The 21,913-nt window shown below is 37.8% G+C and overlaps 1 protein-coding gene across 2 annotated transcripts in view; it reads right to left on the bottom strand.

The window, feature by feature from the left end:
• Window positions 1-3,097: 3,097 nt before the first annotated feature.
• LOC126753112 (insulin-like growth factor-binding protein complex acid labile subunit) overlaps window positions 3,098-21,913 on the bottom strand; it is a 241,287-nt gene continuing 222,471 nt past the window's right edge. For both annotated transcript variants that reach the window (XM_050464287.1, XM_050464286.1), the window contains exons 12-15: window positions 20,702-20,848; window positions 20,149-20,311; window positions 17,649-17,780; window positions 3,098-7,403 (exon numbers count right to left, since the gene is read on the bottom strand). In XM_050464287.1, the coding sequence (XP_050320244.1) occupies window positions 6,889-7,403; window positions 17,649-17,780; window positions 20,149-20,311; window positions 20,702-20,848 (957 nt within the window). In that variant the 3' untranslated portion in view covers window positions 3,098-6,888. The remainder of the gene's footprint in view (window positions 7,404-17,648; window positions 17,781-20,148; window positions 20,312-20,701; window positions 20,849-21,913) is intronic.

Here is a 21,913-nt window from a genome sequence, read left to right as displayed (position 1 = left end):
ATAAGCATCTTACTCACGAGACCTGGAAAGGCAGCTTTATTTCAAACGAAAAGCAGACCAGTTAGCCTACTCAGGCGCAGTCAGAAACACAGCTTTTTCAAAGGTTGTTTCAAGCAATTGACCTTAAAAGTACACCCATGGCCTTAGAACACTAGCAACACTGGACATACCACAAATATTACTGGTGGAAAGATCAAAAATCTTATATTTCTAGGCAAATGAGAACTTAGTAACATTGTAAGGGCAGGTACCCTTAAGATCGCATCTTCAGAAAATTGGAGAAGTGGCGGAATGCAGTACATACTGAGATGGTAGATCATTAGCTTTGGAAATGCCACGCCTTCAGCCGGCTTAGCCGTAATATTTTACATTACATACATTCAGCTGGTGTGAAAAAATGAGATTTCTTTTTAAACCACTGAGTTGCTGTATAATGCTCAATTTGGTTCCATCCGGGCGCTGTATGGCGCTCGTACGTCTCCTTTGTTATTTATAGTGTTTTATATGTACATATATGTGTATATATATATATACATATAGTATATGTATATAGTATAATTAAGAAGATGAAACTAGTTGTAATTAGGGTGACTGTCTGTCCATCCGCGTCTGAGTAAGCTGAAACCTGGATAAAAGTTGAAGTGAGCGTGGCCCACATTTAGCTAAGGATTCATATCTCAAGTAATATCAACCAAATTTATTTATTTATTTTGTCATGCCTAGTCGCAGTGTATGAATTGACCAAATTAAGTGTTCTTTAAATATTTAATTTTAAGCCCAAAAATTGTCAAAATTCGACCATAACTCTTTAAGTCTCCTTATACCGAATATGTGCGTATGAGTGATTTTTTGCCGAAAATTTTGGTCAATCTGTGAGATATGTTATTGAAAATTGCGAGAAATATTTTTTTGATAATAATATGAACGGGTTGGTGGTCAATAAAATTGAATTGGTCTAAGCCTCACATCGCTAATATAATGTATTTCCATTCTTTTGACCTTGACATTTTTCACATCAATTTACATATAATATTGGGTATTTTCGTAATTCTAATCAAACTTCAACTTATTTTTTTAAATTTATTGTGAAGTTTCATGCACAAAATATTTACCATTTTGTTCGAGGACTTTTTGCCATTTTTCCGCTAGAGATATTTTTTCAAAAATGCAAAACTTTTTTGGTTTCTCGTCGAAAAATTGCGACAAGTAATTTTCACAGGCTTCTCTTGAAGCCAACTTTACTCCACTAAGGGAGTTCTGCATTGACCGAAACAAATGGTAGTTGGATAGTGCAAGGCCAGGGCTATATGGTGGATGCACCAAAACTTTCCAGCCAAGCTCTCCCAGTTTTTGCCGAGTCAGTAAAGATGTGTGGGTCTAGCGTTGTTCTGATGGAAGACGAAGTCCTTTCTGTTGATCGTCTGTTACCATTCGCTTCAGAAATGGTTCGATTTAATTTCATTTCGGCAAAGAATCACAGATGTTAATTCGATCCATTAAAATTTTCACAGACAATTCATGTGGTACCCAAACATCGAGCTTCTTTTTGTAGCCAGCATTTTTTTAATGGTTCGTAACCGTGTGATGATGAATGTTAAGATCTTTAGCGATGTCATGGCTGCTTATGTGACGGTCCTGGACAACCTTTTTCATAATTTAATCCGCTTTTCAACGAAAGGTCGACCAGAGCGAGGTGTATCTTTTACATCGAAATTTCTAGTACAGAAGCGAGCTAACCATTGTTGTTCTACATGAACTGATCAGATATCGGCATGCGCTGCTGTTTCTCTGACTTTAATGCCCGGTTTCACAGTCCATACTTATGTTGTACTTAAGATAAAACAGGAAAATATTGTTTTACAGTTCATACTTATGTAATGCTTAAGTACTGAAAAGGGGAGACTTAAGCAGTGCTTAAATAACAGCTGATTTTTGTTTTGAATTTGCTTTAAATTTTCAGCGACATCTTTCGTAGCGTAGGGCAAGTGTCCGTTCGTTTGCACTTAATAACAGCTTATACTTTTCCTTCAGTTCCCATAGGTGCTCCGACTCGCTAGTGATGAAATTTGGGGTTCTTTTGTTGTTTTCATCAATTTTTGATATAGTTTTCCTCGCAAATTTATGTATTGTCTGTTATAATTTAAATATTTCAAACATATTTTTATGAATGACATTTGTATAACATTTGCCCATAACGTTGCCATATATCATAATAAAATTTTATAGAAATTGAGCATTGACTGTGAAACGCAAACGACCACTCAGTTTGCAACAATACTTAGCTAAGATTTTAATTAGGCACAACTTAAGTTTGGACTGTGAAACCGGGCATAAGCCTACTTACATTAAAAGAAGTGGATGACTGAACGCCAGCGCAAAGCATGCAGTGCAAGCGCACACCACCACCGCATGTGACGATCAATTTAAGCTCGCATATATGTACATATTGACTTCAGCAAAGAAGTGTTTCAAGTGTTACGCACGAGACAAGCAGACACTTTGTTTGACTTGTTGCCGAAGGCATAAGATCCTGCGTTTAGCTTATTGCCAAAGGAAGTATTGACTAAGTGTACAATAATTGCGGCCACCGCATGCAAATCTCTGGAACTGATACAGCTTATCGTCTCCGTAAACTTCACAAATTTTATTGGTAGCTTGTGTGGTATTCTTCCCTTTCACAACGACTGCAACGACAACTTTTGACAAAATAAGAAAAGACTTTTGCGTCTATTCAATTTTGAAATTAGTCTCTTCTGTTGAGTTTAGGGGACATATATCTCATCTTCATTTGATCGTTGTCGCGATAAAGTCACAGTAATAAAACTAATGACGTCTATGACGTTAAAAATAATTTAGCATGACACGAAATTGGATTGTAGTCCATCGCGATTTCTTAGAACAATGGAGTTGAACCTTTCCGTTACTTTTTTAATTTGGTGAACGCATGATGGTATTCAGCTTTGAGCCTTGCATGTTAGAAGAGTATAAAATGTTTGGTTATAACCAAACTTAGCCCTTCTTTACCTGTTTTAATTAGGGCTTTTACCTATAATTTGGTATAAATCTTTGAAAGGTAATCAATAAAATCAAATAAGTGTCAATTGAGTATCGATTTTTATTGCTGGTAAAATTTTTAACTGCCTTACATGTGAAATTCAAAAATGTAAATACCGTAATTAATATTTGAAACCGAGCGAATGTATGTTTATAATAAGTGTTATATGGAAAATCGTTAATTAAAATTTCTTTGTTAAAACGTAAACGTACTTAAGGCTTATTTTAATCTTTTCAATAAACTTATTCAATAACATATAAGAAAACAGGCTTAATGCATGGAGCCAAGCTGTTTGAGTAAAACTAAGTTTTGAGCATTTGTTGTGTGAAATATTAACCAAAGTAATGGGTATAATATTTGCTCAAATGTAAAACTAGTTATGGATACTAATGTTCAATTATAGTAATTGCTATTGCATTACTAATTACTGTTACATATTATTTTTAAAATAAGTTTGAATAAAAACAAAGTTAAATTTAAAGAAAACTTAATTAAACGGTTTTTTAAATTGTAAATTGTGAAATCTTATGATTAGACTTACTATGTCTTTTCGGTCGGGTGTGAAGACTCTTTTCGCTTTGTGCTTAAAATATTAAAACGCTTTAAGCCTAACTAACCAACACTTAGGATAATATTTGTTTAATTTTAAATTCAATTAGTTTTACTAAGATTTTTTTTTTTTGACAGTTCGTGAGAAAGTGTTCGTGGCTTACGACTGCAAATTTGATTTGCCGACCTTTGCCGATTTTGACACACCACGAATTTCAGTGTTTGCCATGCAAAATCGTGTAAAATCGTGTAAAGTGACATTTAACTTTTACGATCAAAATGAGGACCGCAGTGGAACATCTTGCTTATAAAGCAAAGTAGACGTTTGTTCGACTGAGTTGCCAACTTATTTGCCACAAATATATTTAGACAGATTTCGCGGCAAAGTTACCACCTTCAACGCTTTAGCATGAACTCTCTGTGAGATAGAGGTCTGTTTTACAATTTTTGAATTTAAAAAAAGTAAACTTTTGAATGAAGTTTTAAATAAAAATAGTCTCCTTGCATTTTCAATGAATATAGAGGCACATATATTAAAAAAAAACATTTGAATTTATATGAACACCCCTAATGTGCTTATATGGTATAAGTGTTACATACATATGAATGTCATTGAGTGCATTTTACACACTATATACACATATATATAAACTACATTACTTATATACTTATGTTGTTAGCCCTATACATCAGTATTCGATTCGTTAGTTCTGCAAATTTATTACACTATTTGCTATAATTTGCTAAACACAATTTGTTTTTTTTTTTGTTAGTATCACATTTTGAATGTGTCGCCGCTACTTACAGGCTATAATTAGTATAGCTTACACATTATCGCTTAAACTTAGCAAATGCATGTATTACACACTAAATATTTAATCTTAATCTCTCTTATCAAGTAAATGAAACGTTTGCGGCACGCTTCCGCGCCTAATTTTATGCTTCATTAGGTTTTCGCATTTTTTCGCTGTACACACATATTCACCGTTATGTTTTCGTAAACCAAAGATGGTTACCTCACGCGCTCCTTAGCAGAAACGATTGTAATTGGAGCATACATTTGGGCGCAAATGAAATGTGTAAATATCGAAGCATACATTTATGAGAAAACGAAATATGTACAGTTCAATTATAGAAATTATTGAATTGAGAATTTTTGCGTATTTTTAAATTAGAAATGGAATTTTTGATTAGCGACTTCGTGATATTTAATTGCACCGGAAATTGAGAATGCATAAATGCAAAGAAGGCCGAAGTAGAAGTGCAGTTGAGTGAAATGAAGCAAAAATAGCTTGAAACGCTTTCTTTCTTTTTGAATTTCGCGAAAGCCGCCATTGTAGCGCACCGCCTGTTGTTGTTGGGTATGCTTTTCTGCATTAAATCATTAAAATTCACCGGAAAGAGAACCATATCGCACTGAGTGCTCTCGAGTGTTGACTAAATTGCTGCGTATGCGCGCGCTCAGCTAAGAGCTTCTGCCATTACCTATCTGTGTACGCATGTAGCATTGTGAAGTGCTTTTTTCCGGTGTCAAGGGGCATCTTCACTTGTGCGTATTCGTATCGTGACACCAGCGGAATTGAATCATATCTTGTAATCGCGCAATATCCGCAATTAAATCAATGGAAATGGCTCAATTACATTCAAAAGCGGAGACATTTCATGCATATGAAGTAGTGTCATGTGGATGTAATGCGTCAGTACTAAGTACTGAGCATACGTTAGCTTCAATGGTGGAATTTGGCGCAAAGTATAGTAAGTATATATGTAGGTGGGTGCTCACTAGGACTAGAAGACTGAATTTTGCAGTTATTAGAGAACTTTTTAACATTGAAAACCAAACATGGAAGATAAAAGTTGTTTGGTTAGAAAGAGGGGCGCAGGTGCAAAGAAAACCAATTACTTTTTAAGTCGATTTTAGACCTTGCTGTTTGTTAGCATACTGAGAATAAACATACCTAGTTTAGAAACTCTTAAAAACCCCAAGATAACTATTTGAACCAGCTTCTCCCTCATTGACTCTTCGTGCCATGTTTTTTGTTTTAAATAAATGAGACATTCATTAAAAATTGTTATCAGTGGATGATTTCTTATTATTACTGATTGCAAGCAGGTGCAAAATGCTTTGAGGATTGCTGACTTCAAAGAGATGGCGAGCCATATCATACTGCGATTCAAAGTAATCTCTGTTCTTCAAATTAGACTGCCATATTTCTTATTGTGAATTTTTTGGAGGAGCAAGGATTCCCTAGCAATCCTCGGACCAATCACAGTTTCGTTGGAAATAATGGTTTAAAAAAACGGGTTATTGGGGTTTAATTTTTATTGGAATGTATCAGAGAGCAGACGCTTAAAAAGGTCTAGATGTTTTATTGTTGTAACGCGTACCTAATCCCCGTCCGTGTCTATTCTGGATAAGAAGGAGTTTAACCAGACAGTTTCTCGCGGCAACTCGAGTTCAAGGTCCACTTCATCAGTCCTAGAGAAAGCTGTTATTCAATATACTCAAGTAGCGTTGTGTGATTTTTGACAAATTCAACGCTACGACGATCGTTCTTTCGCAAGGTGGTTTCTGTTTAAGGCCACGAACTATGGTAATGGTACTGTGCACTTTTTGGAAGCCATGCTGGTGGTTTGCTAAGCTCAAGTGGTGTGTGAAGGTCGGGAGTAGTAAGGCCTCAAGTGTCTTCACTACTGGGGAGAGGAGAGTTATCGGACGATAGGATGGAGAATACGTCCGCCGAACTATGCAAGCCTAAAAATATACCCGGTATGAACTTACAGAAAACGAGTGAAGATGGAGTTAAATTGAAAAAATTTAGTATTTTTGCTTAAAAAGATTTGGGTGGGTGTTGGACAGAGAAATTCTGAAGTTTTAACATCAATATTAAAAACTTTTGGAAGAAAACATACGTTCTATAACAAATATCTAGATCCGTTACTAGTTACTTCGAACTTCTCAATTCTAATCGTTTCTGCTTACGGCGCATTTGTTTTATTTTACACAATCTTATTTGTATGTTCCTTAAAAATAGTTATCGTTAAATGTTTTCGAATGATAAAAAATATAACTCCGCCTCGCTACACTTGGAGCTTGTGTACATATTGGTTGCGAGCACTTACGTGTGCGTCGTGGTTATAAACGCCACTTGCCGTCCTCTATCTATCGTTCTCCCCGTTTTCGCGGTCAATGGCGAAAACGCCAACGTCGTCGCTGGTGTGTTGACATTTTTATTTGTGGCTGCTGCGGTGGCTGAGGCGCTTGCAACATCAATAGCCGTCGGTCAGTTCACACTGATCAGCGGTTCGATTGTGGTCAGCTGCAGTTGCTGGGGTTGTTGCAGTTGTTGTTCGGTTTTATAATGCGTTGGCGGTGTGGGCAGCACAACAACGATTGCCTCAGATGGTAGATTATTGTGTGCTGGCGACATGGTTGGCGCAGCACCCGCAGCCGATGGCGCGCCGGGTGGTATGACGGTGGCCGCTGCAGCTACTGCCGCCATGGCGGTGGCCGTATTATTGCCGGTACAACTATTATAAGTTAGACTATTCAGTACGCTATTTGCTGTGGCTGGTGGTGGCGGTGGCAGCTGTGATGGCGGCTCTTTGCTAGGTGGCGGTGGTGCGGGTGGCAACACCAGCTCATCGATGGTGCAAACGCGATCGTCTATGGGAAATTTGAAGTTGATTTCATTAGTGGGCGTGGTAGGCGTCTTAGCGTGCTCAGGAGGGCTGCCGCCGTTTACGCCATTTCCGTTACTAGTTTCCAAACCCTTTTCGATACACTTGCCGCTCTCACCTAAAAAGTGGGTGGAAGAAAGAAAATAATATTGTTAAAGACAGTTTTAGAATATAATTTTAACTTATTTATATCACGCAATACGACTTCTTCGAAAATAGTTGAATCATTAATTAAACAAATCGAACGGAGCTTGTGTTGATTGAAAACATTTTTGGAGAATTATTATAGTGACTTGAAAAATTCTGACAATATGTAGGAAATATTGTAATTGTCACATTATAAATAGTAAGGGACAGAACTGTTCACGAATATATGTAATTTAAGTTCGTTTGTTACATTATGAATTCGACATCAATCTGGTGATTTTTTTTTTGTTGTAAGCCATTAAGCATTGCACTAATTTTTAGCTGGTAACTTAACTTTTCTATCTCTTTGAATCGAAGCAAACAGAAGGTAAATATATATACTCTCTTAATTTCTTTATAACCGAAGAAATATTGAATATACCATTTAAATAATGTTTTAGTTGCTTTGTGGTGGGAAAATCTGTAAATTCTGTTTTGAAGGCAAACGTGAAGGAAGATATAAAAAATTGTGTTTCTTAACAAGAAAGCACGAAAAAATAATCATTTAAGAGTGCCACGAAAGAGCCATCCGCATAAGTTGTCCCCAACTGTTGCACGTATTGCCAGCCGCTTTATTATTGTAGGTGCAACAAATACCGCTGTGGAAAGTAACAAAGTCATTGAGAGGGCTATGGAGTTCGTGTCAGTGATAAGACATTACCAAGATTCCTGAAAAATAACGGGCTCGAGTGAAGAGCGACGGTGAAAAACCGTTATAAAATGTTAGGCACTATAAGGCTCGAGTCTAGTTCATAAAAAAATATGAATCACTAAACCAAAATTAATTGAATAGGATAGATGGACTGACAAACAGTTTGGATATGCCAAATAAGGAAATTTGGAGGTGGATCACTGAAGGCTTGGATATGTACTTGTGAAAATTAGCCGGGTATACATCAGCAGATTGAGGGTTAAATACGTGCCAGAGGTCATATTGATATTCTGGAAATTTCATAACTTCCTAGTCAGGATAAACCGACTTGAATGTGAATAAAGGGATATTTTAATCATCTCCGCAACGTGAGGAAATATAATAAATAAAATGATAATCTGATAAATATTATAAGGAGCTATTTTCAAAATAGGATATTGTTATTCGACTCGTGTGGAACTTAGAGTTACACTGTCTCCACTGGAGTACTGCAAGGCTCGGTCTTACACACAGATGTTAAGAATACAACAACACAAAAATGTGAAAACAATCACATATGTGGATGACCTCATAGTGTTTGCAGTGGCTAAATATTTGGATGACCTTTGGATCAATTGTATTGACTGCATAAATGGTTTACGCCGATGATTTGCTAACATGAGTCTAGAGTTGGATGATCAAACAACAGAAGTCTTGCTCATAAGCTCCAGGAAAAGAGAAGAAAATATATCGCTCATCATAGAATATGAGATTATTTCACAGGGACAGTTGAAGTACCTTGGTGTAATAGTGGACTCAAGACTCAAATTCAAGGAGCACTTAGAAAATGCGACATGTAAAGCAAACCTATTCCAATATGGATACAACTCTGACAACTCTGATAGTGTTTAACGTGGGATCCTGCTGGCGACAGCTTAACTCCACGGTGCTCAAAAGCACAACGGATCAATACAATGCGTCGATCAGCGCCCTGAAAACTGGGTAACGATTTTCAGTACCAATCGGCAGTGTTGAATGGACACACTAACCACCTTGGTAGGGCTCGAGGCCCATCTAAAACCTCTGCCGTACTTTGGGTCCGGCACCCGGTTGCAATGCAACTCCACATTCGACTGACAAAGTCAGTTCTTCCCGCGATTTGGGTTTTAACCACAGCCACCACGAATCTCCACAAAGGGCCAAACCCAATGAACAGACTGGAGCGAACTCCAGGGGCTACTGCTCCCCGTGGTACCGGGTTAAAGTCTTTGGTATTGACCTTGTAGCCGAAGCTACGACCAGTTGAGCTTCCATACAGCCCTGGACTGGTGGCCAGGATCTTAGTCGCCTCTTACGACAGGCATGCCTTACCGCGGGTATATTCGGTTTCCCCTCGAACCCGGAGGGGTCCCCCCGTACCCGCAGGGGGAACGTCACTGTGGACAACGTCCGGTGTGTTTTACGTGGGCACCTGCTGACGACAGCCTTACTCCACGGCGCTCAAAAGCACAGCGGATCAAATCACTGCACTGATCAGCGTCCTGAAACTGCCAGGTATTTTTCAGCACCAATTGGCAGTGAGGAATGGACACACTAACCACCTTGGTAGGGTTCGAGGCCCATCTAAAACCTCTGCCGTGCTTTGGGTCCGGCACCCGGTTGCAATGCAACTCCACATTCAACTGACAAAGTCAGTTCTTCCCGCGATTTGGGTTTTAACCACAACCACCATGATACTCCCCGAGGGGCCAGTCCGCACGAGCAGGTTGGAGCGAACTCCAAGGTACCAGAATAAAGTCTCCGGTCAGACCTCGTAGCCGAAACTACTACCAGTTGAGCTTCCATACGGCTCTGGACTGGTGGCCAGGGGTTGGACCCCATACACACATCATTTACACACCCCAATCATACAGAAACTAACCCTAACTTCCAGCTAACCGCCTTCGCCGCTTAAATAATTCACGCGCAAACGACCCTAACTGTTCGGTATTCCGACTAGTGGAGATCACACCACTAACATCTAATCGTCCATCAATCCAGCTAATGATATACAAAAAATCATATGCTAGACCAATGTTCGCAGTACATATACGCGTGATAAGTGCTTTCCGAACCATATCAAACCACGCTGCTGAGATATTAGCCAGTAAGGCGCCGATTGAAGTCCAGGGAGATGAACTCGCGCGAATATACTACTTATCAGAGACGTTTACAGCAGCAAAAAAAGAGGAGAGAGTCATAAGCATCGCAATGTGACAGCAACGGCTGCAAACTGCATGCAGTCAGACGGTGGACCCACAGACTACTTTCGGACATACATTCGTGGATAGATAGACAACATGGTGACCTGGATTTCCACCTGACCAAAATACTCAGTGGTCGTGGGTGTTTTATAACCTACCTATACAAATATCGACTTTAGTCCATAGAATACTCTGAACATGTACTCTATCATTGACCTCGGTTTTCAAGTATAAAGAAAAAGTTGAAAACCACACTTAAGACAAGATTGATACATTTACAAAAGATTTGGTATCAGTGAGTCCGCACAATAGAGGAGACTTAAACGTCTTCTTCTCTCCCATGAAGTAATACTGAGTTCAGTGGTCCCGTGCGATAGATATGAGATAGGAGTAAGCTAGGTTTAGTTAAAGAGCTTCGTCTTCATCACATAAATTAAAAATTTTCACTGCTAATTTCCACTTAAATTAGAAAATTTCCCATTCAATTCACAGTTAGCTTTCGTCAAGCCGTTGCAGTTGACCAATTACAAAATTACACTAAAAGAAGATTATATACATATGTTAAAAAAATTTAAAAGTACTAAGGAATTACCTAACATTCAAAATGTGATTTAGATGGTACCACTTTGATTGGTTGAGTTTCTTTCAGTGCGTACACTCGGTACGGGCTCATTGGTGCAATTCCAAATTGGAGTAAATATGCGTGGTTGCCACAGTTTGTCTAGCCATTAAAACTTCACCACACTCAAATGGAGAAACAAAAGCTGAAGTTTATAAAGCTTCAAAATTTGTACAATTTCTAATATTTCCGAAACTTTCATTTTATTTGCATATACACAATAAATGTGCGTGTGCATATGTGCGCAACAACAAGCCATTTCCTGGTTTGTAATCTTTTCTGCCACAAACAGCCGAACAAACCGAACTTTCCAGCTGACTAGCATGGCGCAGATCACGTTTGTTTGGTCGTTTGCGTTTGTTTACTTTTAATTTCTTCACAGATCGTATTTTATGTTTTTGTTTTGCGCTTTTTTGTTGATTCTGCCTCACACTGCCGAGCACTTCCAACATAACTATCAAACCCCCCACCAAAAAGGAAGCAAAATGAAAAGAAAGTGTGTTCAAAGTTTTTCAAAAGTTCGCTTCCGTTCTGCCGCTGGCGCTGTGTCCGCCGCAGTTTCCCACTTTGCTATGCTGCTGCTGTCGATAATGGTTTGTGTGGCTCCACACACACACAAACACACATACACATGCGACCTTTGGTTGTTTTTCTGCGATTCTACAACTATCATTACCGTTAATATTATTATTGGCGCACTGGAGTTTTGCTGTTGTTGTTGTTGTAGTTGTTATTGCTCCTTTATTCATTTCTACTTTTTTATGAGCGGGTAGTAAGTTAGTGCGCGCCGCAGGATTGCTTTTACAGTTTGAAAAATGGCGATAGCCGCTTTCCGGCACTCTCTGCGCTGCAACACAGCAGGCCATAAAGGAAAACGATATCGTTAACGTGGCAAAGCGGAAACGCGAAACAACAAGCCAACTTTCCTACACTGTTGCATTGAGTGGCGTGATGCTTTGGTAGTTCGAGCAGCGGAAGAAATTGGATTTTGGCAATTACGAGTGCTTAAATGATTGCTTTGCTTAGGTATAAAAGCGGCGCGTAGTAAAATGTTGAGGTGAAATTTCACTTTTTAAGAGCTTTTTGTGTTTGTTTATTAATAAACAGTTACTTACTGTATTTTGTTGCTTTATGTGGTTTTAAATTTTTTGTAGGTTTTTATTTATGACTATTGACTGAAATGCTGTGACTTTGTAACCTTTTTTGAAATTAATGGAGAACGTAAGTGTAACGTTTGGTAATCGGATTAAAGTGACCATGGTGCTATTGACCAATAAGAAAACTTAACCTGGGCTTTACTACTCACAAATACAAACCTTCTATATAATAACTTGATTTTGAGCGTTCAGTTTGTATGGCAGCTATATGCTATAGTGGTCCGATTTGAACAATTTCTTCGGAGGCTGAGCCGACGTTTTCGTTAATAATCTGTGCCAAATTTCGTGAAGATACTCAAGAAAGAAGAAAGTTTTCCATACAAGACTTGAGGACTGCTGTAGTAGTCTGATCAAATTTTGTGAAGATATTTCGAAAAAAACTACTTTCCATATAAGGAATGATGAAAGATCAGCATGTATGCCAGCTATAAGTTATAGTAGTCCGATATTGACAATTTTAAATAATTTCGGTTCATGGATCCCATCAGAATAGTCGTTGGTAAGAAATCGCCAAGATTGTGGCCTAATTTTAGTATGAATGTGGAGTCGAAGATAACTCTAATCTCGATAACTTCTATATAAAATAACAAAACGGAGTTTTGGAACAAAATCTTTCTTAAAGGAATGCAAACTTTGAGCTCGCTGATCATTATACGGCTTATACGGCATAGAGTATCTAATTATTTTATATCCACTTAGCTCTTTATAAAAATGATCCGTTTTGAGGTTCCCTTATTTTTTAAAGTAAAAACCCAGAAACTTCAAACTTAATGGGGAATGTTTATCATCATTAGAAAAAACGTTCTTTCTCATTTATTTTTTGAATATTCTCCTCACAAATGTTGGCCAGGGCTACGAATCAGATGACTCATCCGTTGAGTCCGATTTTCGATGACTCGTTCGAGCATTTCGACTGGTAACTGGCGAATGCCTCACGTGATGCTTCACCCTAAGGCCTTATCGTAGCGGGATTGTCCGCATAGACTTTAGACTTTATTCTTCGTCCCAAATGCGGCAATTTTAAACATACTTATTGAACCAGAAATGGAAAGAACTGCTATATTTTCTTCACTGCGTTTTAGACGTGATCTATTCGGTCGAATATTAACTTTTAAGGATTGCTGGGTCTAAAGATGGGTGATAGTGTTGCCAATAGTACGATCAGAAGGCCGATTATGTTGGCCAGAAGTTGAGCGAAGCGCGCGAAACACATTATTTACAGAACGTGATCACCATTTAATAGCCATTCTGGTTTCCAACTCACAGATACCTTAAATTGGTTTGTCGAGTAGACAATAAGGAAAGTAATAGAGACAGAATATAGAATCGATACAAAACTTGTAACAATAAATTCAACTGAAATCCGACGATCTCTTGGTGGAGGAAGATTGTAGAAAACATTTTATTTTTTTGGTGGTTCTTTTTATTAATTGTTCTCAATTTCAAAAAGTCTTTAAACTGTTACCAACTAGCTGGTACCAGTAAGTTTTTCCATATGCCTGGGAAAAAAGTATAAAAAAAAAGTTTCCTTTAGCCCCTTTTCTCGAAAGTAATAGAGCGCGAACTTTGCTTAATTTGAAGCGACATGGGAACGTCAACAGCACGCTACTCCAAGTTAAACTTAAACCGCACTCAGTTATTATAACTGCAGCAGCAGATCAAATAAATATTTGTTAATTTAATAGCTGCATAATTTGAAATCCACTTCATTATTTGCGCCATCTTATACAAATATTTACCGACTCTCTCACTTTTTAGCCGAGTTAATTTTAATTCAGCCACTGCTGCATTTAACCTCCATTTTTCATTAAAACCTCACCTTCGTGTGCTGCCGGAAGGGGATCTCACAGCAAGCCGCCGTGGCCCCTCATTAATTAAGTGCAAATTTTTTTTCACTTTTTTACTTCCGTTCTCCCAAGTGGTACTTGAGTTCATTTTCGTTTATATTTTAATGCTGCATTTTCACTTTCTCTTCAATGCATCTTTTTAGCAATTTAAATTTTTTCTTCACACTTTTCGCGGTCTACAGCCTTAACTGCGAGCTTACCCGTCTCTCTGTCTCCCCGGCTACGCAGCGGAGAAAGTTAATAAGCCATGCTGTTTGCAAATGACGAAAGCTTGCATACTGCGTGACCCCTTGCGCCTGTGGTTCTATGCCCAAAGGATTGTGTCAGCGACGGGATAGGTAGCAGCGGGATATGCTGGGAAGGGGTGGCATTGCTTGTTCATATTTCTTTCAGAGTTTTCACGTTTCCCCATTTCTTGCACTCCTTGCTACCGGCGTTACCGCTCAGACCCCAGGCCGTTTGCCTCAACACCTATTTGGTTTGGAGTAGCGTTGTGAGGTTTATGCAAAAGTTTTTTCTTGCAACAAGTTAACTTGAACATACTAGGCGGCGTGGTTTTTTGAGTTTTCCACGTATATTTTCTTAATTTGCACTTTTGGCTTTTCTTGCCTCTTTTCGAGCAACATTTAAATTAATTGGATCTAGTTTATTGCTTGCTCTTGGGGTTACTACTTTCTTAACATCAGGTTTTGCGTCTTCGCACATTTTATGTGCTTTTCATTTCTTTATTATTTCTAGCGCATTTTGAAATTAATTTAAAACTGTTTTATTCGATAGCAATGTGAGCAATTTAATAGAAAACACTATCGTTTCTATTTCTCTCCGTAGATTATATGTCATAATCGCTTGCTAATCGCATTAAATGGACAATACTAAGAAGCTTAGTAAACCTAGTAAGCTTTAAGCTCTGCTCATTACCAGCATAATTCGGGAACACAAAATACTTTAAATTATCTCTTTGCCTACAATGCGTTTTCACCGTCATTCTTCTTTTCGGGTTAAGGTTTTTGTACAAAACAAAACAAAACAAATGTTGCAGGGGTTGCCATTGGAAAATGGTCCAGCAGCTGGCTTACAATGACAGAGCCATTATCCCTGCTAAGCCTTTGCTTTCTTACCGTTGTAAAACATTTTGTCCGTTTGCAAATAGTGAAAACTCACCAATTTTTTTACTACGCTTTTCCGAACGTTTCCAATTGTGTTTTTGCCTCGGCAGCAGTTGTATAATATGACGTATTCACGGTTAACTCAGTAATTCGTTCACCTTAACTTCACATTTCTCTTGTTTATTACTCAACGAGAAATTTGAACGGTAAATATTAGTGTACTCATTCGTACAAATTTGTATAAAACATTTCTGAATATTTTTAAATGTTTTCTCTCTAGCTTTAAACTCACTAAGTCACAAAGAAGTATAGTTGGTAACTACCGGTATACCATATTTAATAAAAGCCGCTTGTCACTCACTAAGAAAATAATAAGACAATGCTATATATATACTCCATATTAAGTTTGCCGCGAAGTTAGTAATACCCAGACGAAAACCTTGGAGACCCTATAATATACATATATACGAAAAAATTGGTCAGCATGGACTTGATTCGATTCAATCATATCCGTCTGTCTGAGCGCGATACATTGTGAGAAAGAAGTACACGAAAATGGTAATTAAATTCTCCGGGTAAATGATATTACAAAAAAAATGTATTTTGCTAAGTTGGTAGGACAGTCCTTAATTACTATGCCAAATATGAGCGCGATCTGTCAACCAGATTGTTTACATCAGTTGGTTAAGTCGGTACCCTCAATTTTTATTAAAAGTTTAATGTTGTCCTCATCCTTTTCCCGACCCCAGATTGCCCGTAAATTATGTTTGCTTTACTGTTTGCGTTTTATCTTCCGTTTTCCATGGTTTTCAATTTACCATGAATTTCTTTCTTTTTTTGATCATTTTTAAAGGTTTCTGCACTGGGCTTTAGGCAACTGATTTCTTTTCCATTGGAACTTCTCTGTAAATAGCAAAAGTTCAGTTTCTGTTTTTATAGCCTTTGCGTGCATAATAAGTTTTCCGGTTTCCAGTTCTCTTACTGTATGTTTCTCTGTTGAATGAACAACTTAATCGGGTATGCGAAGTCACTATATGTATATTTATATTTTGCAGAAACTCTGACAAGTGATGAAAAATAAGAAATTAAAATAATCTCGAAATCATCGAAATGCTAACAAAGAATAGAAAATGTCTTTGCTACTCGTACTTTAAATTCCAAGAGATTCGCGCAAGACTTCATTACTATCGTGACTCGATCTGAAATTATTCTACAGAGATTTCACCGTTTGCCTTGGAAAATAAGCCAATTTTGATGAAAATATATTGTGTGAAAAGTAGCCGGAAATTGTAAATAAAACGCAAAATATTTAATTATACATCAATATTTATTTTTGTCCATTTTAAAGTAATCCACACCAGATACACCTTTACCAACGATTTTACTAATCCTCGAAACACTCTTCATAAGAACTTTTTGGGATGGCCTTCCGCTCCTTAAGCGAATTTCAATTTATATCTCCGATCGACTTAAAACGGGTTCCGCGACAATTATAGTTTTGGAACAAGTAAAAATCGCACGAAGCCAAATCTGGTAATTACGATTGTTAATCGATGGTATTCATTGCGTTTTTGGCATGAAATTCGGTCACAATCGTGGCTATTGAACTTATTGACCGACTGTCTCTCTGGAACAAATTCATGATACATCAACCCACGAATATCGAAATACAAATGAGCACCACCTTGATTTTTGAGCGAGTTTGGCGTGGTTTTTTATGGTTTCGGCTCATTTTTTTCCTCCATACCGACTCATAGACCCATGCCTCATCGGCAGTTATACAAGTATTGATCCCCATGATTGTGTGATCAAAATCGCACGATCAAGCATGTACAAAGAGACCTGTGTACGGTAGTCTATTTGAAAAAAAATCATTTTTATCAGAACGAGTAGAGCAAGAACGCGTTTCGTACCCAAAATATCGAAAGAAAAATCATTCGAACGGACTCACGAGTGATGTCCAGCTCTCTTTGATACTTGCTTGACGGTTTTCTGGCAACATATTCTTCACTTTTTTAATATTTTTATCAGTTGAAGAAGTCGAAAGTCGTCCCGAACGAGGCGTGCCTTGAACGATCTCTCGACCATCTTCTAAGGTTTTGCATCACTCGTAGGCTTGTGTTTTTGATAAAATTTTATTAGAAATACAAAATTTGAGAAAAGTTACTTGTTCGATACTTTTATCCATTGTAAAAATTGAGGTGTGCCGACTTAACCAACCAACTGATGTAAACAAACTGGTTGAACTAGGTAAAGCATGGCTTATTTCGATTTCTACTAAAACTAAGACTCATATGGAAAAAAAATTATATAGCAATGTTGTAGGTAATAAAGAGATCTTTAACTTTTACATTTTTTTCACAAAATCTCAAAATTTATGTGAAAAATCAAATAAGCAAGATTTTGGGTTTTTTTTTATCTTGCAGAAAAAAATGTTTTCTTTCATGAAATTTGGCGTCAACTTGCCTGCTTATGTCTAACATAGCTCTCGACTACCAAAAACACCCGATAATTATCATCATTAATCCGTTTGTCATAATCACCAGTTCGCTTTCACTTTCTTTCGCTACTCACCTCCATTCAGTCGATCCTCACGTGTATAGTAACGTGCTCGTCTCTTGGAAAAACAAACAGCCATAGCCAGTACGATGACAACAATTAAAACCAATATAATGCCACCAAGTATGGCGAGAGTATTAAGGCCACCTAAAAGTAAACAAGCGAAGGGTGAAAATGGTGAGTAAATGAAAGAGAGGAGAACGAAAATAGTTGTAATAAGAAAAGTGAAAAACCAAGTGATTATACTCATTATGGTAAGGCAACCAGGTAACAAAAGCTACTACATTGTAGGGCAACGAAACCCCTGATTATGCTTGCCAGTTTGCTCTTTACTCAATTACTGCATGATTTTGTAAATTATTAATTGGATCTGTTTAATCAGCTTGGTTTCAACACTTTAAGCAGTTTATATGAGTACAAAGCGTGTTCGCAAAGTTAAGAAATAAAGTTAATGGCATTTATTGGGTTCATATCTATATTCGGCTTGGAAACCGAGAATTACCACTTTTAAATCATGATAGCGACTTAACGGACGTCCTGTGTGGCCAAAATAGTTAAAAAATTAGAAAGATTGTTACAAAATACAAGAAGAGCTCGCAGAATATTTGGGAGTCACTGAAGCAATAATTTTCCACTAGCTTTGCTGGGTAGTTTAGCCTCACCCGCCTTACAACTTGCGTCTCCTTATTCTTCTCCTTTGGCACTATAACCTTGTGTCCGTCGTGGCTGAGAACACAAAAATTCGCCAGTTGCGCGATCACACCAGTGGTACATCTCATGTGTAGGCTGTACGCTATGCACCTGGTTCGACCTTATTTCTCTTGGTTCTCTGGCAGAAGGATCTTTTCAATGGAGCATCATTTTCCATGCCGACGCCACGGTTTAACCAACGCGTTCGTTAGATTAGTGTGCGCTTGACTGTATCCATGTCACCATCTTCATCTTCTGGGATACTCATCGCTCACGCGAATGTTTCCAAAGATATTTGTGAAGAACAGTTGTTCCCATCTTTGTTTGTCATCGTGCATGTGTCTGGGTCGTAGAGACTTATAGTACTCGTATAGAGTAACTTTTGTTCGCCGAGAGAGGGATCTGCTTTTTACTGCATACCGATTCCAAAGTAGCACTTGTTGGGAAGAGTTATTCTGATCTTGGTCTTCAGACTTAGACCATTTGGTGGAATTTATGCTATGTTATGTTATGTTAAGTCCTTAACATTATCTAAAATTAGAGCTCACATAATGCCCAAGAGGCGAGGAATCTTTGTATGTAGTCCTCAGGTACTTTGTCTTGCCCTGGTTCACTACAAAACCAATCTTTTTCGTATCTTGTTTTGGGTTGGAAAGGCTGCATTGGTGGCTCTGTTGTTAAGGCCTACGATGTCAATATATTCTGTTTACGTCAGTAGAATTGTACTTTTAGAGTAGACAATTCCACTGTGGCTTACATTGGCAGCACCTATCACTATTTCCGGTGTTATCAGGGATACAAGATTTGGGCACGGCGTTGAATGGGCAGTTCCTGTCAGTACTGTCGAATGCTTTGAATTTGTCTGTCGATGTGTTTGTCAAGGGTCTTCTTCTGGTCTTGACGTATTGTGCAAACATGATTTATGTTGGATTTGTCATTCTAAAACCAAACTGATAACGTCCAACTGATAACGTACATCAGTTTATTTACAATTAAATCTTTCACAAAATACTGTCGAAAAATCCTTCCATGCAATGTTAGAAAATCTGATTACGCGATAATTAACGCAGATTGCAAAATAACCCTTCTTATGGATAGGGCATAGTAAACTCTTATTCCTGTCATTGGCCACGTATTCATTTGAATCCAATCCAAATCATGCTTAGCAACTGAAACATTTGCCTTTCTAGCTTCTCGTCGCAAGCTTTAAACAGCTCAGTCGAAAATCCATGGACCCCTGAGGCTTTGCTACTCTTAAGTCTCTTCTGATTACCATCTTATCCGGTCGTTGCAGAACGCCCCTGCTGGAATATGAGCCGTATTCAGAAGAGGGTTTCAAAAATTGTCTTCAACCATTCTAGGTCATCAAGCCAGCTGAGTTCTTTTGGGATGGAGTCCACAAATTGCAAGAAAGATTGGAAGATGTTACAGCTTCAGATGAGCAATGTATTGAATAGTACTTTTCTACATGTTTTTACTCAAATAATACTTAAAATTAAAAAAAAAGCATCACGAATATGGCTACAGACGCTATATATTGATTTAGATTTATTTTCTTCCAAAATGTTTTGTAGCCACTGGAATCAAAAGCAATTTTTGAAATTAATGGAACGTATTGATGGATTCAGAACCAACAAGCCCTCACATGTGTTTTTCATTCACATTTTGTAATCATTACATTACGATATATCAAATAATGGCATAATCTATAGTAATCATTACCTAATTTATTTTGTAAACATTGTATCTTCTTCTTTATTGACGGAATCATTGTATATTATATTGTAATCATTACTTTCGCAAACATCCGAAAAATTATTCTTACCTCGTTCAAGAAAATTGTGCGAAGTACTGGCTGCATTCTGCTCCTCATCGGTTATGTAGTCCAAGCAATCATGCAGCTTCGATATGTCCAAATCAGTGATTTCAGAGCCGCGCAACGGTTTCGGCAAAAAGCAAATCGGATAAGTTTCCCATTTCCACTGGAGCTGCAGCGAAATATTAGTAAATACATAAATATATGCGAAAGCTGCGTTGTTCCGTTAAAAACAAGCGCATAAATTCGGAACTAAAATAGGAATATGCCACAAATCACAGTTGTGATTGCAACAAATGCAAAAACAAATGCGCTATATTTCTTCTAGCGCGCGATTTCGCATTTGCAAGTATTTGCATACAAATGCAAACGAAATTATGGGTAAATTTATCGAAAGCAAAGCAGAAAAAATAACAATAAGTGCAATTCGAAAAGTCGCAGCTTCACCAGCAGCGATCATAGTGACTGTGGCAATGCTTGTTGCATGAGCGAAGCTGCGCTATTCCAGCATTGTCGCTTTTTTCCGTTTGCTTTTTGAGGTCAAATTGTCTGGGGTACTCACATGCTGCACGACATTTATTAATTTTCCCATGTGACACTCGTCGCATATCAGTGGATTGTTGTCCAGCCGCACGTTGCGTATGCGCTGGATGCGCACCACTGTGTCCTCGTTGATGCCGTACAATTGGTTGCGCGACAAGTCCAAAAACTGTTGGTGTTCATTAGTTGTGCGCAGATTAGTTGCGAACGGTTTGTGTAATTATGCATTAGTGTGGCGCATGTAATGAAAAGATAAATACTTTTTAATGAATTAAATCCAGATGTGCAGAAGGGTGTACTTATACATACAAAATTATTCGAATAATATTGTGGGATACAAATTATGGGAGTATTGCCCATCAGCATTTCCATAAAATTATATAGTTCTTAGCTTATTTCATAGTAAGTAAGGGTTAAAGTTTAGAATTTCATTGTCAAGTGGCTGAATAATGTGCCTCTTTATAAAATCAAGTAGCACTATGAACACCGAATTATTTCGTTGCATCTTCCCATATCTGCCGTATCATCGATGTGCAAACCTTTATTGAAGCTTTACTTTACTTGTTTACCTTAGCATATAGCAAATTCTTTCCGAGAGAATTACGGAAACCCACTTAAGCTAGTTTAAGTTAGGTTAGAGGACTGATCTCTCAGCTTAGACTATTATGTAAAGCCCTATCTGAAGTCACTCAAAAAGCGTAGTAGTTGGACATGAGCTTTCGGCAAAAACGTCCTGAACCTACCAAAAACTTGCTTAGTGCTTGATTTCTACTTTCACTATTTCACCTCGGTATCTGAGGATACGATATACCTTTGCCTTGATTAGGAATATCGGAATGTTAGGGGAGTAATTGTTGAGATCTTTCTATCTCATCTCCTACTTCTTAACTAAACGTGTATTTATAACTTTTGATTTGAGTTAAAATGATAAAGCATGAATCTATTCTGGCCATTCAAATCCAATCTTAAAGAAACCGTTTCGAAACTTGAAGAAGTTATTTAATTTCAAGGGGAGTTTTACTAAAAACTAGAAGGAGATGTCGGATAATTAACATAAATTATCAGGATGATGAGCAGCGTCGGTCTAGCCATGTCCATGTGTCTGTCCGTCTATCTGTATACACGCGAACTAGTTCCTAAGTTTTTGAGATGTCGATCAAAAATTTTGCGGACGTCCTTTTATCTCTAAGAAGCTGCTAATTTGTCGGAACTGCTTTAATCGCGCCACTATAGC

Source organism: Bactrocera neohumeralis, chromosome 3 (assembly GCF_024586455.1).
Source record: "Bactrocera neohumeralis isolate Rockhampton chromosome 3, APGP_CSIRO_Bneo_wtdbg2-racon-allhic-juicebox.fasta_v2, whole genome shotgun sequence".
Taxonomy (NCBI): domain Eukaryota; kingdom Metazoa; phylum Arthropoda; class Insecta; order Diptera; family Tephritidae; genus Bactrocera; species Bactrocera neohumeralis.
The sequence above is the reverse complement of the archived record's forward strand: the minus strand, read 5'-3'. Positions and strand labels throughout refer to the sequence as shown.